Raw genomic sequence first — 16,459 nt, forward strand, 5'->3', positions numbered from 1 at the left:
AAAATGGAAGCAACCCAAGTGTCCAGCAATGAATGAATAAACAAAATATTATATATACACACACTGGAGTATTTATCAGCCTAAAAAAAGCAGCAAATTTTGGTACATACTATAACATAAGAGAATCCTGAGCACATGCCAAGTGAAATAAGTTTATCACTAAAGGACAAATATTTTGTTTCCACGAGAGTAGTATTCACAGAGACGGGAAATAGAATGGAGGCTGCCAAGCAAGGCAACAAGGCAGAATTGGGGATTATTGTTTACTGGGTATGGAGTTTCAATTTGGGAAGATGAAAAATGTTCTGGAAATGGATGGTGATGGTTGCATAACAATGTGAATGCACTTAAAGCCACAGAACTAGGGGTACCTGGGTGGCTCAGCTGGTTAAGCATCCAACTTCAGCTCACGGCATGATCTCATGGTTCGTGAGTTCGAGCCCTGCATCGGGCTCTGCACTGACAGTGCAGAGCCTGCTTGGGATTCTGTCTGCCCCTGTCCAGTGCATGCCTGTGTGCACACTCTCTCTCAAAATAAATTTTAAAAAGCCAAAGAGCTATACATTTAAAAATTATTAAAAAGGTAAATTTGTTACGCACATTCTACCACATTAAAAAAATGAAAGTAAATCCAGTTATAGATAAGTCACAAGGATAAAAGGTACAGCATAGGGAACAGAGTCAATGATATTATAATAGGGTTTTATGGTAGCTACACCTGGGGTGAGCATAGGATACTGTATAGAAATGTTGAATCTCTGTGTTGTACACCGGAAACTAATGTAACGTCAACTATACTCAAAAAAATTTTTAGGACGGCCAACAGGCACATGAAAAGATGCTCAACGTTGCTCCTTATCAGGGAAATACAAATCAAAACCACACTCAGATATCACCTCACGCCAGTCAGAGTGGCCAAAATGAACAAATCAGGAGACTATAGATGCTGGAGAGGATGTGGAGAAACGGGAACCCTCTTGCACTGTTGGTGGGAATGCAAACTGGTGCAGCCACTCTGGAAAACAGTGTGGAGGTTCCTCAGAAAATTAAAAATAGACCTACCCTATGACCCAGCAATAGCACTGCTAGGAATTTACCCAAGGGATACAGGAGTACTGATGCATAGGGGCACTTGTACCCCAATGTTTAGAGCAGCACTCTCAACAATAGCCAAATTATGGAAAGAGCCTAAATGTCCATCAACTGATGAATGGATAAAGAAATTGTGGTTTATATACACAATGGAGTACTACGTGGCAATGAGAAAGAATGAAATACGGCCCTCTGTAGCAACGTGGATGGAAATGGAGAGTGTTATGCTAAGTGAAACAAGCCATACAGAGAAAGACAGATACCATATGGTTTCACTCTTATGTGGATTCTGAGAAACTCAACAGAAACCCATGGGGGAGGGGAAGGAAAAAAAAAAAAGAGGTTAGAGTGGGAGAGAGCCAAAGCATAAGAGACTCTTAAAAACTGAGAACAAACTGAGGGTTGATGGGGGGTGGGAGGGAGGGGAGGGTGGGTGATGGGTATTGAGGAGGGCACCTTTTGGGATGAGCACTGGGTGTTGTATGGAAACCAATTTGACAATAAACTTCGTAAAAAAAAAATAAAATAAAAAATTTTAAAGGCATGAGAATAAAAAAAGAGGCTGAAAAAACTGCTGTATTTTATCAGAATTATATCAGTAGTAACCCCAAATATACTATAAGAAGATACACATTGTAATCACTAGAGAAACTGTTAGTAAAATAATTCAAAAAAGTATAGTTAAGAAATCAGAGGCCAAGGGTGGCTCAGGTAATCATCTGACTCTTGACATTGGCTCAGTTCATATGGTTCGTGAGATCGAGCCCCTGCTTGGGATCCTCCCTCTCTCTCAAAATAAATAAATAAACTTAAAAAAAAAAAAAAAAAGGAGTAACAAAGGACATATTAAACAAAACACCAAAATGATATAAATCCAACCATATCAATAATTATATGTAGCTGGACTAAACACTCCAATCAAATGGCAGGGATTATCAGATTAGATTTGGGAAATAACAACAAAAAAGCAAAATCTAAATATATGCTGTCCATACAAGACATACTTCAGACTCAAAGATGTAATTATTTTGTGCACGTAAAAGGGTAGCAAACAGTATGTCACACAAGTGGTAAACCATAAGAGAACTGTAGTGGCAATATTAATATACAGTAAAATACACTCTATGAAAACAAACATTAGTGGGGAGAGAACTCATGATTTAAACAAACACACACACGCGCGTGCACGTCAATGCAAAAGACAAATATGACCATAAACCTAAGCAACACAGCCCAAAAATACATGAGCAAAAATCAAAAGCATTGAAAGAGAAAACAATTCAACCAGAGTTGGAGATTTCAATCTCTACTCTCAATAACTGATACTGCTAGACTGAACATTAACAAGGATACAGAAGACTTGAACCATGTCAACCAATTTAACCTACCATTTACAGAACTCTCTGCCAGTAACAGAATACATATTCTTTACAAGTACACATCAAACATGTTCTAACACAAAGCATATGGTAACCCATAATAATCTTAAAGGAGTAAAATTATTCAAAGTAGAGTCCTCAACCACAATGGAATTAAGTTAGAACCAATAACAAAGAGTATGCGAAATCCTTAAATATTTGGAAATTAAACCACATACTTCTAAATAATCCATGATCCAAAGAAATTATTTAATTTTAGAAATGATTAAATTTTAAGAACTGAATTGAGAACAAAATTTGATGCACATCAAATGCTATGGGGTGGAGGGGAGATGAATAGGTAGAGTACAGGGATTTTTAGGACAAGGAAAACATTCTGCATGACATTACAATCACAGATATTTGCAAATATACATTTGTCCGAACCCAGAGAACCTACAACACCAAACCCAAAGAAAATAATTTAAAAATCAGTGCACAAATAAAAAAACAGGAAACACAAAATTAACAGACCAATAGAAGATCGGTAAAACCAGAAGTTGGCTCACTGAAAAGATCTACAAATTGCTAAAATTTTACCTAGACCAATGAGGAGAATCACTTAAGATTCCATCTTAATTTTAGGATGGATTTTTCTATTTCTGAAAAAAAAAAAAAAATACCATTGGGATTGCACTAAAGCTGTAGATTGCTGTGGGTAGTACTGGTATCTTAATCTGTGAACATGGGATGTCTTTTCATTATTTGCATCTCTAATTTTTTTCAGCAATGGTTTTGTAGTTTTCAGCATATAAGTCTTTTGCCTCCTCAGTTAAGTTTAATTCTAATTATTTAATTTTTTTGATACCATTGTAAATAAAATGGTTTTCTCAATTTCACTTTTGGATATTCATTGTTATAGCACAGAAATGCAACTGATTTTTGCATGTTGATTTTGTGTCTTTCAATTTTGCTGAATTTATTATTTCTAACTATAAAAAACTATGAGAATAAAACAAGTTTTGGCAAGGTTGCAAAACAGCAATATACAAAAATCAATTTTACATCTATATACTTGTAATAATCTGAAAATGAAATTAACAATTACATTTATGAGAGCATCTTAAAACATAAATAAAAATACGTAGGAATAAATTTAACAAAAGTGAAAGACCTGTACACTGAAAACTACAAAACGCTGCTAAGAGAACATTTTTAAAACCTAAATAAATAGAAAGACACTGCATGTTCATAGACTGGAATATACTATACCAATGAGATGGCAATTCTCTCTGTTGATCTACAAACTTAGTGCAATCCCCTGAAAATCCTGGTCTTTGTTTTGGTTTGTTTTTTGTGTTTCGTTTTTATGGGTTTTTTTCTTTTTCTTTTTTTTTTTTTTAGAAACTGACAAGATAATCCTAAAATTTATACAGAAATGCAAAGGATCTAGAATAGGCAAAATAATTTTGAAAACAAAGTAGGGCTTTTACCACCCAATTTCTAAATTTGCTATAAAGCTTCAGTGTGATGCTTGCATAATAGACATATGAATGAATGAAAACAACAGAAAATACAGAAATCACCCCTTACTGTTATAGTCAACTGATGTTTGACAAAGGTGCCAATGCAATTCAACAGTGAAGAGTTTTTCGAACAAATTGTGCTAAGACAACCGGATATGTATGTTTAAAAAAAAAAAAAAAAAAAAACAACTTTGGTCTTTACAAAAAATCAACTCAAAATTGGTAACAGACTTACATATAAGAGGTCAAATTATAAAACTTATAAAAGGAAACATAAGATGCTGTGACCTTGGATTGGCCAAAGGTTTTTCAAGATACAAAAAGCATGATTCACAGAAGAAAAAAAAGAAAAACAAACTAGACTTCATCAAAATTAAGCTTTTATTCTCCAAAAGACACCACTAAGAAACTGAAAATCCAAATTATATAAGGAACCCTTACAACTCAAGGTTGTTAGGTAAAACATTCCAATTAAAAAAAAAAAAAAAAAAAAAAAGGAGGGCAGGGCGCCTGGGTGGCTCAGTGGGTTAAGCATCTGACTTCGGCTCAGGTCATGATCTCTCTGTTTGTATGCTCCAGCCCCTGCATCAGGCTCTGTGCTGACAGCTCAGAGCCTGGAGGCTGCTTCAGATTCTGTGTCTCCCTCTCTCTCTGCCCCTCCCCTGCTCACACTCTGTGTCTCAATAATAAATGAACATTAAAAAATTTTTTTTCTTAATTTAAAAAAAGGAGGGCAAAGGGTTTGAATAGATATTTCACCAAATATGGTATACAAATGGCTAATAAGCACATGAAAAGATGCTAAACACTGTCAGTCATTAGGAAAGTACAAATTAAAGTCACAATGAGATACCACTACAAACCCACTAAAATAGCGGTAATAAAAAGGAATTACAATAACCAAGTGTTGAGAAGGATGTGGTGAAACAGAAACCTTCATGCTTTGCTAGTGGGGATGATGTAAAATGCTACTTAACGCTACTGTGGAACAGTTTGGCAGTTTCCTAAAAAGCTAAACATCAACGTACCAGATGACCTAGCAGTTCCATTCCTATCTCCCTATAAGAAATGATAATACGCATCCTTGCAAAGATATGCATACAGTTGTTTATAGCAGCATTATCCATAATGAAACAGAAACAACCAAATATCCATTAGCTGGTAAATGGATTTTTAAAATGTGGTATAAGCCACACAATGGAATAATATTTGGCTATAAAAAGGAGCACCACAAAAACATTATGCTAAGTAACAGCCAGACACAAGAGACTGCATGTTGTACGGTTTCCTTCACATGAAACTTTCAAAAGTCAAATCTACAGGGCCAAAAAGGCCAATGGTTCCCTGGGGCTGGAATATGAACACAAGTTAAATGCAAATGGGCATAATACTTCTTGGGGTTGCTGTAAATGTCCTAAAACTAGATTGTGATGACGTTTCACAACTCTATAAATTTACTAAAAGTCACTGTACCTTTACAATACTTTCATACATCTCAATAAAGCTGTTAGAAAATTAAACCACAGCAAATTCTACTGTACACCTACAATAATATTCAAATTTTCACATGTAAACTTATGTATGCTTTATTATGGATCTAAGGCAAATCACTTGGGGAGACGGGTTTGGGATAGCAACTCAAAATGAAGCAATTAGAATGAACTTAAAAGAAACCAAGATACCTTGATTCCAACCGACGCTTGCTAGCAAATAAAGTATTTTTAATTAAGTAACTGTCACTTTGTGGCAAGTGTGAATTCTAGACTGGTCTTAAATACTTTTAAATTTTAAGTTTATTCACTCTAATATGATATCTATATATGATATCTAATTTGATAAATTGCATATTTAGCAGTAAACAGAATGCTTTAATGCAGTATTTCCCATATAGGTGACACTTTTTTAATCACAGTGTAAGAAAATAATTTTTCCAACTTTTCTTCAATCCTTTTGATTTAAAGAGGATATCTGTGACAGGTGCTACTGATCTTTTTTTGTGTGTTTGTTTATTTTTGAGAAAGAGACAGAGTGTGAGCAGGCGAGGGGCAGAGAGAGGGGGAGACACAGAAACTGAAGCAGACTCCAGGTTCTGACAGTGAGATCATGACCTGAGCCCAACTCAGATGCTTAAAGGACTGAGCCACCCAGGTGCCCCTGTCCTGTGCTGGTTTACTTCTAAACACCTCTCGCGTAGCTGCTAACTCCTCCTTTTAAGAAAAGGGCAAGAGCCTTTGGCAGGAACCTAAATTTTCATAACATCGTTTTCATTCTATTCCCTCATACAGTAACACTGTATTTATCCAAGTGGTGCTGGCTTTCCATTTATAGTAAAGATATAAATTACTTTAAAAGAGAATTAAAAGTTAGATTGGAGAAGTACTATAAGGACAGGGCAAAAATCATGAATTAGGCATGTGAAGGACCTAAATTCAAGAAACGCTGCTTCCTATGATGTAAAGCACCTAGTCCACAAACTCAGAATGAATGTTTCCCTGTCATATGCATCAAATCAATGCTTAACAAGCATCCGAGGATGGGTGAAATGTCCTTATTTAAATGTTTATACTACTGTTTTATGGGACTTTCCTTTCCACAGGTCACTTCCAATATAAACACAGACTGGGAACCAGTTCAATTGGTTATGAGACCGCACAATAGTTTACGTTTTGGTAAACTACAGAGGACCCTTTACCACGTACCACTTCTTCCCTTTTCCCCTAGCTTTACTGAGATATAACTGACACACAACACTGCATAAGTTTAAGATGTACAGGCTGTTTGATACACTTATATCTCACAAAATGATCACCACCGTAGTGTTAGCCAACACCTGCATCACATAGTTAGCACTTTTCTCATAGTGAGAACACCGAAGATCCACTATGTCAGCAACTTTCAGGTATATAATGCGGTATTACGAACTACGGTCATTACATTAAATCCCCTGACAGAACATATTCACCTGACATCTGGAAGTTTGCGCTCTTTGAACAACTCCCCTTTTTCCACACCTCCTAACCTCGGGTAACCACCATTCTAGTCTGTTTCTTTCTATGCATTCAGCTTTTTCAGATTCCATACGTAAGTGCCATCATACAGTATCTGCCTTTGGTTAACTTACTTAGGACAATGCCTTCAAGGTCCATCCATGTTGTTGCAAATGGCAAGATTATCTTTCTTGCTGGTGGCTGAGTAACATTCCATTGTGTATATATATCACATCTTCTTTATCCATTCATCCACTGACAGACACTTAGGTTGACTTAGGTTGTTTTCATATCTTGGCTACTGTGAATAACAAGTACTACTTTTCTAATATAACCAAACTGTGTATAATAAAGTATTTAATTCACTTTCACCTAAATAACCCTATCTAAAATTTTTCTAAATTTAGCTTGTAATTTAATACTACCATTTTTTTAAAACTACATGTCAACATTTTTAAATCTTCCACTTATTAAACCTTTAAAACATTCTGTGCTATGCATAGGATACCCTAAATTCATCAACTTAGTTTCAAAATACTTATTAGGGGCACCTGGGTGGCTCAGTTGGTTAAGTGTCCAACTCTTGATTTCAGCTCAGGTCACGATCTTATGGTTTGTGAGTTCGAGCCCTGCGTCAGGCTTCTGCCCTGACAGACAAGACGCTGCTTGGGATTGTCTCTCCCTCTTCCTCTGCTCCTCCCCCACTAGTTCTCTCTCAAATAAGTAAACATTTAAAAAATAAAAATACTTATTAAGCATATGCATTGTACAGGCATTATGTATAGTACAAAAGATCATTTCTGCCCTCCAGAAACTTATTATCTAAATGGATAAATAAAACGTGTGCAAAAACTTGCAAACATTAGTTCATCAAAAAAAATGAACACATCTTGTTATGGTAAATAAAGAATGACTCAGAGAAAGCAGAATTTCAACAGAAGCTAAAGGATGGATAATATTCTGATAGGCAGAGATGGGGCAAGTGATCATTCTAAGAGGGGAGTGTCTCTGATAACAAACTAAGAGTTTGAACTTCATTCTGTAACCAACAGTGAACCCTAAAAGACTTCCAAGCAGTGAGTTTGTGAGAAAGGCTCTCCAGGGGCGCCCGGGTGGCTCAGTCCGTTAAGCGTCTGACTCTTGGTTTCGGCTCAGGTCAGGATCCCACTTGTGAGATCAAACCCAGGCATCGGGCTCTGCGCTGACAGTGAGGAGCCTGCTTGGGATTCTCTCTCCCCCTCTCTCTGCCTCTCCACCCCTCACAAGCTCTCTCAAAAATGAATTAAAAAAATTTTTTTTCTATTAAAAAAAAAAAGCTCTCTGGAGGCAATCAGTGATAGAACAGAGTTGACAAGGTATGAAATGGGAGAGTGGGAAAATATAGGTACAAACTAAATGGCCCTCCTGAGGTCCACAGTTAACCATATACCTAATCCTACAACTTGGCTTCTTTAAACATCTCCTTGTTCTCTCTTATTAGCATACGCCAACAAGAACATAAGGTTGTAGTCAGGGTTACTCAAAGACACACATTTTATTTCATAAGCCAAGTAAGTATCTATTTCAGCTTTTTTTTTTTTTTTTTTAGCAAACTTTACAGCAATAAATCACAAAATTTTCATTTTTATTAACACATTTAACATATTAACACCTTTGCACGGAGTGTTTTGTTACGTATAACATACCCCATCATCCGTTTCCTATACTGCCTATTAATGCTATCTTTCACACAAGGTGTTCAAAAATACTTCTAAAGGTAATTTACATATATAAAATAATGACCCCAAAATTGACATAAAACTAACTTAAAATTACAGCATTCTAAGGTATCATTCTGTGGTTCACGTATGTAGACTTTCGTATTCAGAGTTAAGCAGTGCATTAGAGGAATCATTCTAGGCCCTCTAGCACAGTTCAAAACACAATCTCACAAAACACCCTGTCAGTCATAAATCATAACACGGTTTAAACAGCAGCTTCAATCCCAAAGCTGAAACCAGCCCTTTTTCTTTTTTTATTTTTTTTTTTTAACGTTTATTTATTTTTGAGACAGAGAGAGACAGAGCATGAACAGAGGAGGAGCAGAGAGAGAGAGAGAGACACAGAATCTGAAACAGGCTCCAGGCTCCGAGCCGTCAGCACAGAGCCCGACGCGGGGCTCGAACTCACAAGCCGTGAGATCATGACCGACTGAGCCATCCAGGCGCCCCGAAACTAGTCCTTTTTCAATGCCCTCAGCAGAAATACATCATCAACTGCTCCATTGATCATACCTCTGCCACCCCAACCTAACACACACGTACTAAACTGGTTTTTTTTTGAGCACCCTTTTTTGGGTTGCAAAATCTATGGATGACCCCTGTTGCAAACTCTTGAGCAGTTTTTAGAACTCCTAAGTAGAATCACAAAGTAGAGAAAACAAATTTGTATCAACATGTTACAATGAAACGAGTTATACCTTCACACTAAAAATGAAATAAAAAAGCAAAGCGAGTATTTGAAGAAAGTCTTTTGTTCATAAACAACCAAACAGCACTTATTTCTCAAATTTGGAGTTAGGGAAGAATTTTAAAGAGGTCTGGCTGACACTGATACTACAAACAGACGCTTAGAGTACATAATAGTAACTACAGCAGGTACAAAAAAGTTCACTAGAAGACCCATAAAACGTACACAAGTTATTCTTAGGAATTTTATTTAATGTTTCCATAGTCTCATGACTAAGCAATATTTTAAACATAGCAATTCTTTTTGGACATTAAACACACACACACAGAGCTTAGGCTTTTAAATGCACGGATACTTTCCACAGGCTAGTTTTCTCTTTTCAAAAATGCATCCCTCCTAAGTGACTGAGAGAGGCCTAACAAAATTTCAGATAAGCAAATCATGTTATACATCCTGATCTCTCTGTGCATGTCTCCCCATCTCAAATGCCCTCAAGCAGCTTTTAAGACCTCAACCCCACATCTCCATCTTCAGTGTTCACTTTATTCTCTAAAGTTACGTGTATGTACGGGAGCTTTCCAATATCAAAGCTCTCGTGTTTTCAAGCACACGTTTTACTTTTTTAAAAGTTTTTTAATGTTTATTTACTCTTGAGAGAAAGAGAGAGCGTGAGCAGAGAGATAGACGGGAGGGGGTGGGGGTGGGGGGTGGTTGTGGAGAGACAGAGAATAAGAAGCAAGCTCCAGGCTCCGAGCTGTCAGCACAGAGCCCGACACGGGGCTCGAACTCACAACTGTGATGAGATCATGACCTGGGCCGAAGTCGGAAGCCTAACCGATTGAGCCACTCTGGCGCCCCTCATGCAAACATTTTAAACCAATTCATTCTAAATTGAATACTGATAGTTCCTCAATTTAGCTAGAGGTGTTTTCACTTTTAAAAGAAATTTGTTAACCTAAATTGATTTTAACTTACATAGTTTCAGTAAGTTTAGAAATTAAAAAAACAAAGCAAAAAAAAAAAAAAAAAAAGCTTTCACACAGTGAAAAAAGGCATATTCCAAGAGGAGGAGACTTGAAAGCAGGAGTCTGGCACCGGCTCCCCATTAACCCAGCCATCTAATCACAGACCTTCAGAGCATCTGATCCAATACGTGACTCTTCAAGTGATGAAGCTGATGCCAGAGACCAAGATTAACCATTCCTGGACCTACAGTAACACGCAGCCTCCACTCAGGCATCTCATTTCACCTCATATGCCCTAACCCCACACACGGGATCTTATTGGTAGTGACCCCAGGACTTCTGTAAGAAAGCAGCTGTGTGTAGGATGGAAGTTTAAAGGTAGGAGTCACCAGCAGCTTTAAATTCCGTGACTGCCTATTTTACACAGTGTCTAACTCCAAAGGCAAAAAAAGCAGGTATTAGTTTTCTTTTTTTATTTATTTTTGAGAGAGCACAAGCGGGGGAGAGGCAAAGAGTGGGGGGCAGAGGATCTGAAGGGGTCTCTGTGCTGACAGAAGAGAGCAAGACGTGGGGCTCACGAACGGCGAGATCATGACCCCAGCCGAAGTCCGACGCTCAAGTGACGAGCCACTCAGGCGCCCTAACAGATGTTCTTAATATCCCTAAGAAAACTGACGCACATTTTTGTTTCTTTCACAGAGCAATGAAGTAACCTGCAGGCTTCGGGTCCATTCATCCCTCGTAGTAAGTTGGGGACTGTCGAAACTTAAGTCTACCCTTTCAGGGACAGTTAAATTTGAGGCTGTTCCATCAAGGTGAAATGCATTCCAAATTCGGAAGACGAGTGAAAATTCAAGTTCTAATTATTTCTTCTGCATGAACTTTCAAGAGGATTATATACACACAAGCAAATAAAAATTACTCCACTGGCATACACACTGTAAGTGAGGTAGCATCTCATTTAAACACCAAATGATATACAATGCCCATATTCAAAAAGGACATCAAGCACCAGACACAAGAGTCACGCTGCCGGTTACATAACCACCTCTTCGGTTTTGATATTTACTTACAACGTACATGGGCCCCAACTCAACGGCGAACAGTTTCGCCTTACAGCCTAACTATGACAGTCCTATAAAGAAGCTACCGGAAACACCTCAGTCCCATCATCACTTTCACCAGGGCTGTGAGAGTAGACAGGACTTTTCAAGTATTCACACGGCCAGCCAGACATCTGAGGGTTTTAACTCAACTAAAGCCAGTAACGCCACACGGATCTAATACAACCAAGGTCATAACCTATTTCCACGCGGTCAAGTCAGCTATCAAAAGACACAAACTGCACTCTGACGTCGGGAAGTACTGCCCTCTTTGGGGGACAAACCACCAGCAACAAACATTTTTTTTTTTTTTTTTCCCCTTCTGTAGCTTTTAGAGCCTGACCTAAGAGCAGCGTTCGCGGAAAAAAGGGAGTAGCCCACCCACCACTTAAGTTCGGTGAAGTTCTTTTCTCTTACCTACTCAGTAGTGACACGAGAACCAGGAAAAAAAAAAAAAAAAAAAAAAACCCAGGGCTCGCAGAAAGCACACACAGAACTCATTTTCATGCTTTTCCCAAACCTCATGACTTCCAGGTGTTAAATGCCCGGGCGCAGCGCGGGCACAGCGGAGTTCAACTTCCGCTCCTGCCAACCTCCCCCTGCAATTCTCTACCGAGAGTCCCGGGCAGCAGCGAGGCGGGGAGGAGATGCTGGGGTGAAGCGACGCGTGGGACGAGCAGACCTTCGGTCAAAAACGAAGGAATCCTGGCTGCGGCTGCTAGAAGAAAGTTCTCACAGGCCTGCCAAGTCTGGCACTGGGTGAAGCCCAACAGGCTCTCCCTGACTCCAGAACCACGGCCTTGAAAGCAGGGGCGGGCCGGGAGCGCACGGCGCCCAGACTGCTATTTGCGGAAAGTTTAAACAAATTTGCTCCTCGGGGAATGGGGGAAGGGAGCGGAGGGCAAGTCCGGGCTCGGCCAAGGGAGCGCGCGGGGTGTGCGCGGCGCGCGGCCGCCGGTCCGACGCGGGGAGGCGCACGGATTTTCGGCGGCCGCCGCCGCCGCCGCCGCCTCTGCCCCCCGAGCCCCGGCCGAACGGGCCCGGCGCCGAGGAGCAGGGGCGCGGGACGCCGGGTGGAAGTTGAGGGCGGGACCGCGCCGGGACGCCGGGGAGGGAGCGGCGAGAGGCGGCGGGCGGCTCTACTTACGCGGCTGTACCAGATGCTGAGGCGGACCGGGGCCAGCACGGCGAAGAAAGTCCTCTGGGGGTCGGACTGAACGTGGATAGGCGCCTCGGCCGGGCTCCCCAGAGGGCACAGCAGCCTCTTGGGCCAGCCGCTCAGGAAATACATGGTCCGCGCGGAGCCGCCGACGCCGCGGCGCCCGGCGGCCCCCGGCCCCGTCCGTCACACTCAGCGGCCCGGGGCCGGACGCCCGCCTCCCACACCGCCCCCGGCCGAGTCGGCGGCGTCGGCAGCGGCAGCTCGGAGCATCTGCCCGCTGGCCGGGCCGGGCCGGGCCGGGCCGACGCGCAGCTAAGCGACGAAGGAACCCTTGGGCTGACGGGGCCCAGTGTGGGGGAGGTAGGGGGAGGGAGAGTCGGGATGGAGAGGGGGCGGGAGGAGCGCGGAGGCCCGCCCCGGCCCGGCCCCACCCCTTCCTCGGGCCGCACGGGCGTCACCACGCCGCGCCGCGTGGGTCGGGCCGGGGAAGGCTTGCCGCGCGCACGCGCCTTGGAGACTTCTCCCTACTTCCCCCCGCCCCGCCGTCGCTCTTCTTTCTGAAGCTCCGCCCCTATCTTCACGAGCGGCCGCCGCGCTGCGTCAACACGCATGCGCCTCTGCCCCCTCCTGGCCCCTCTGCACCTCCCACTTGCAATGTGCACCACGTTGTTGGGGCCGGGTGGGCGGGACTACCGCCTGAGACTCAGGGGAAAGTGGGCCGAACGGGGCGAGACCCAGTTGCGGGGCGACTCGAATCGCGGAACACGCCTCTCGCCCGGCCTTAAGCCAAATTTGACTCCCTTCGCGGATTGGTGAGGCTTGTGGGCCGGGCCTGGCGCTGCAACTCGGGGGAAAGGTGGGTGGGGGGGGAGATTTGCAGGGGGCGCGATAGTCACGTGACCTTCCCTGCTGGCCAGCCCACCCACCCCAACCGTTCCCCGTGCTGGGCCGTGGGGTCCTTGGCCTAGTGAGCCGCTGTTGCGTGCCAGGCTCTGCAGTGAAAGCTGGCGGTGGAGTTCCTGCCCTCATGGGGTTTACAGCCTAGAGGGGGCCTTTATTCGATCCGTGAATAAACCACCCGCCTTGAAAGTGCCTGAGCCGCGTCCTCTTTCCTTCGGGTTTCCAAATCTAGCGTGTAATTAAGAATTCAATTTGTATTCATCTATCCCTTTACCAACCACAATGTTAGACAAGGCAAGGCTGTCTCTTTTTTTGCACCCTTCGGTAGAGTATATGCCACAAAAGAATTGGACATAATTTTAGATCTGGGACGGGCCTTAGAGTCTCTCTAGTTGGATGTTTAACTTTTGGACCCCAGGGATCACCCTAACAACTGTTTCTTTTTGAGTCCTGACCCAGTGGTTACCTCTGAATAGGAGGACGGCGTCAATGGGGATGGAGTGTGTGTAGAGAAGGCGAAGGGTGGGGGGGTCCAAAATGAAAGACTTCTCATTGTCTGCCCCTTTTGTTCACTTTTCATTTTTCCACATTTTTTAAATTAAAAAAATACGTTAACCCAGGTTTAAAACAAATGTTGCATGAAAAAGTAACAATAAACAGCAAAGGAGGAAACAAAGTAACTTAATGCGTATCAGATGTAGCATTGTAGCTGGTATTCGTAACAAAATATGTAACTTTTACATAATTTTTTTAAACATTCACTGCATTCCCCAGAAGGTGATCAAAGAACCCAGGATTCCTCAAATCACAGTTGAAACTGCCGCACCACTCACTGGCCTCTTGAGGTCAGACTGTGTCTCCTTCCTGGCGTCCCCCACCCCCACCCCCACGTCCAGCACAGCAGCCTGGCACACACCAGGAATAGTAAACTCTGAAAATATGTGTCAAATGAAAATTGGATGAAACCCTGATCCAGCTGAACTACACCATTGGACAAAGAGACCCAGAGAAGTTTCTTGACTTACCAAAATAAAACTGTAGAAGAATAATACAGTTGCGTCATACTTTCATCTGACTTGTATTCGGTTATGCACTTGGCAGAGAAAGAGAGAAAATGAAAATAGGTTACAGTGCAGCAGTTACACGGGCAATTTTACTGAGAATGTATTCGTCCTAGCTCCCCTTCAGAGGTCTTTGTTCTGTGCCTTCTAAGTGAGAGCACCAACTTCCAAGTAATTTTCTTCCACTCTGTTTTTTTAAAGTTTTTAATGTTTATTTATTTTTCAGAGAGACAGAGAGTCAGAGCGTGAGTGGGGGAGGGGCAGGCACACACACACACACACACACACACACACACACACACACAGAATCTGAAGCAGGCCCCAGGCTCTGAGCTGTCAGCACAGAGTCCGACATGGGGCTCAAACCCACCAACCATGAGATCATGACCTGAGCTGAAGTCGGACACTTAACTGACTGAGGCACCCACACAGCACACCCCCCCCCTTTTCTTTTTTAATTTTTTAATGTCTATTTTTGACACAGGCAGAGCGTGCACTCGGTTTTAACTTTACTTGCTAACTTTAGAATCTAATTCCCTGGCTACACTCTTCTGTATATTTAAGGTTTACAAAACATTTTCAAATATATGACTTGATTTAGTTCCACAGCAAATCTTCAAGGTGGGTAATACTGGTGTGATGTTTATTCTTACTTTCTTAGTGAGGAAACAGGACCAGACTGGTGGAGGGTCCCAAAGTCACATGGCCTGAAAAGAACCCTTCCTTCTGCAGACCCACTCAATCTTGAGACCGGATTGAATTGAATCGTGCTAGTGGTCGAAGGCAGTGAGGAGCTGGAGGGTGGGATGATATGTCTGACTCCCCACAGTCCCTTACATGAGAGTTCCACATCGTGATAGAAACCCTATGGGCTGGATTTTCCAACTTTCAAATATCATATTCTAAGTTTACTTTGTAAAATACACAAGCAGTGCCATGCCATGGATCTTCCTTCTTGTAGCCTCCCAACATCACTCTCCAGTCAAACTTACTGAACTGTATTCTGAGCGAAGACTAAGCTGATAAATGAAAATTAACAGGTGCATCTTTTCAAACAGATTTGTTTTTATTGCAAGAAATAATGTGGGTAAGGGTGCACAGAAACAGAAGTACATTTATAAACTGTTGGGACTATAATGTGGTGCAGTTTTTCTAAAGTATATTTGGTGGGCACTTGGGTGGCTTAGTTGGTAAGTGCCCAACTCTCGATGTTGGCTCAAGGCATGCTCTCATGGCTTGTGGGTTCAAGCCCTGCACCAGGCTCTGCACGGACAGTGTGGAGCCTGCCTGGGATTCTGTCTCCCTTTCTCTCTGCCCCTCCCCTGCTTGCTTTCTGTATCTTTCTCAAAATAAATAAACTTAAAAAAAAATTAAGTGTAGTTGGAATTACATTTAAAAATGGAGAGATCTTGGGGCACCTGCGTGACTCAGTCGGTAAATCATCTGACTCTTGATTTCAACTCAGGTCACAATCTAGCGATTCATGGATTCGAGCCCTGCATCGGGCTCTGTGCTGACAGCGCAGAGCCTGCTTGGGATTTTCTCTCTCCCTCTCTCTCTCTGCCCCTCCCCTGCTCTCTTTCTGTCTCAAAATAAGTTAATAAAACAAAAAAAAATTTTAATTAAAAAAATGGAAAGATCCTTAAATTATGCATACTCCTGCCCACAACTATTTCTGTCCAATGGTTACTTTCCAAGGAAATAAACACTGGTATGTATAGAGTTTAGCTTTAAGAACGTACCCCACAAAGGTGTCACTAAGTGTCCCCAAAAAGACATTAATCACAGTTCTCTCTTAGAATGGAATATTTTGTAAAAATTAAAAAAAAAGTGTGGTAAGAATATTTAATCATATAG

General features: G+C 41.8%; 1 protein-coding gene across 6 annotated transcripts in view; it reads right to left on the bottom strand.

Moving 5' to 3' along the window:
• The window catches only part of RIC1 (RIC1 homolog, RAB6A GEF complex partner 1), a 141,500-nt gene extending 128,510 nt beyond the window's left edge, over positions 1–12,990 (bottom strand). For all 6 annotated transcript variants that reach the window (XR_006195934.1, XM_042913334.1, XM_042913333.1 and 3 more), the window contains exon 1: positions 12,627–12,990. Coding sequence is in view for 5 of the 6 variants with exons in the window: in XM_042913334.1 (XP_042769268.1) it covers positions 12,627–12,770 (144 nt within the window). In the remaining variant the exon portion in view is untranslated. The remainder of the gene's footprint in view (positions 1–12,626) is intronic.
• Positions 12,991–16,459: the final 3,469 nt, after the last annotated feature.

The sequence above is a fragment of the Panthera leo genome, chromosome D4 (genome assembly GCF_018350215.1).
Source record: "Panthera leo isolate Ple1 chromosome D4, P.leo_Ple1_pat1.1, whole genome shotgun sequence".
Taxonomy (NCBI): Eukaryota; Metazoa; Chordata; class Mammalia; order Carnivora; family Felidae; genus Panthera; species Panthera leo.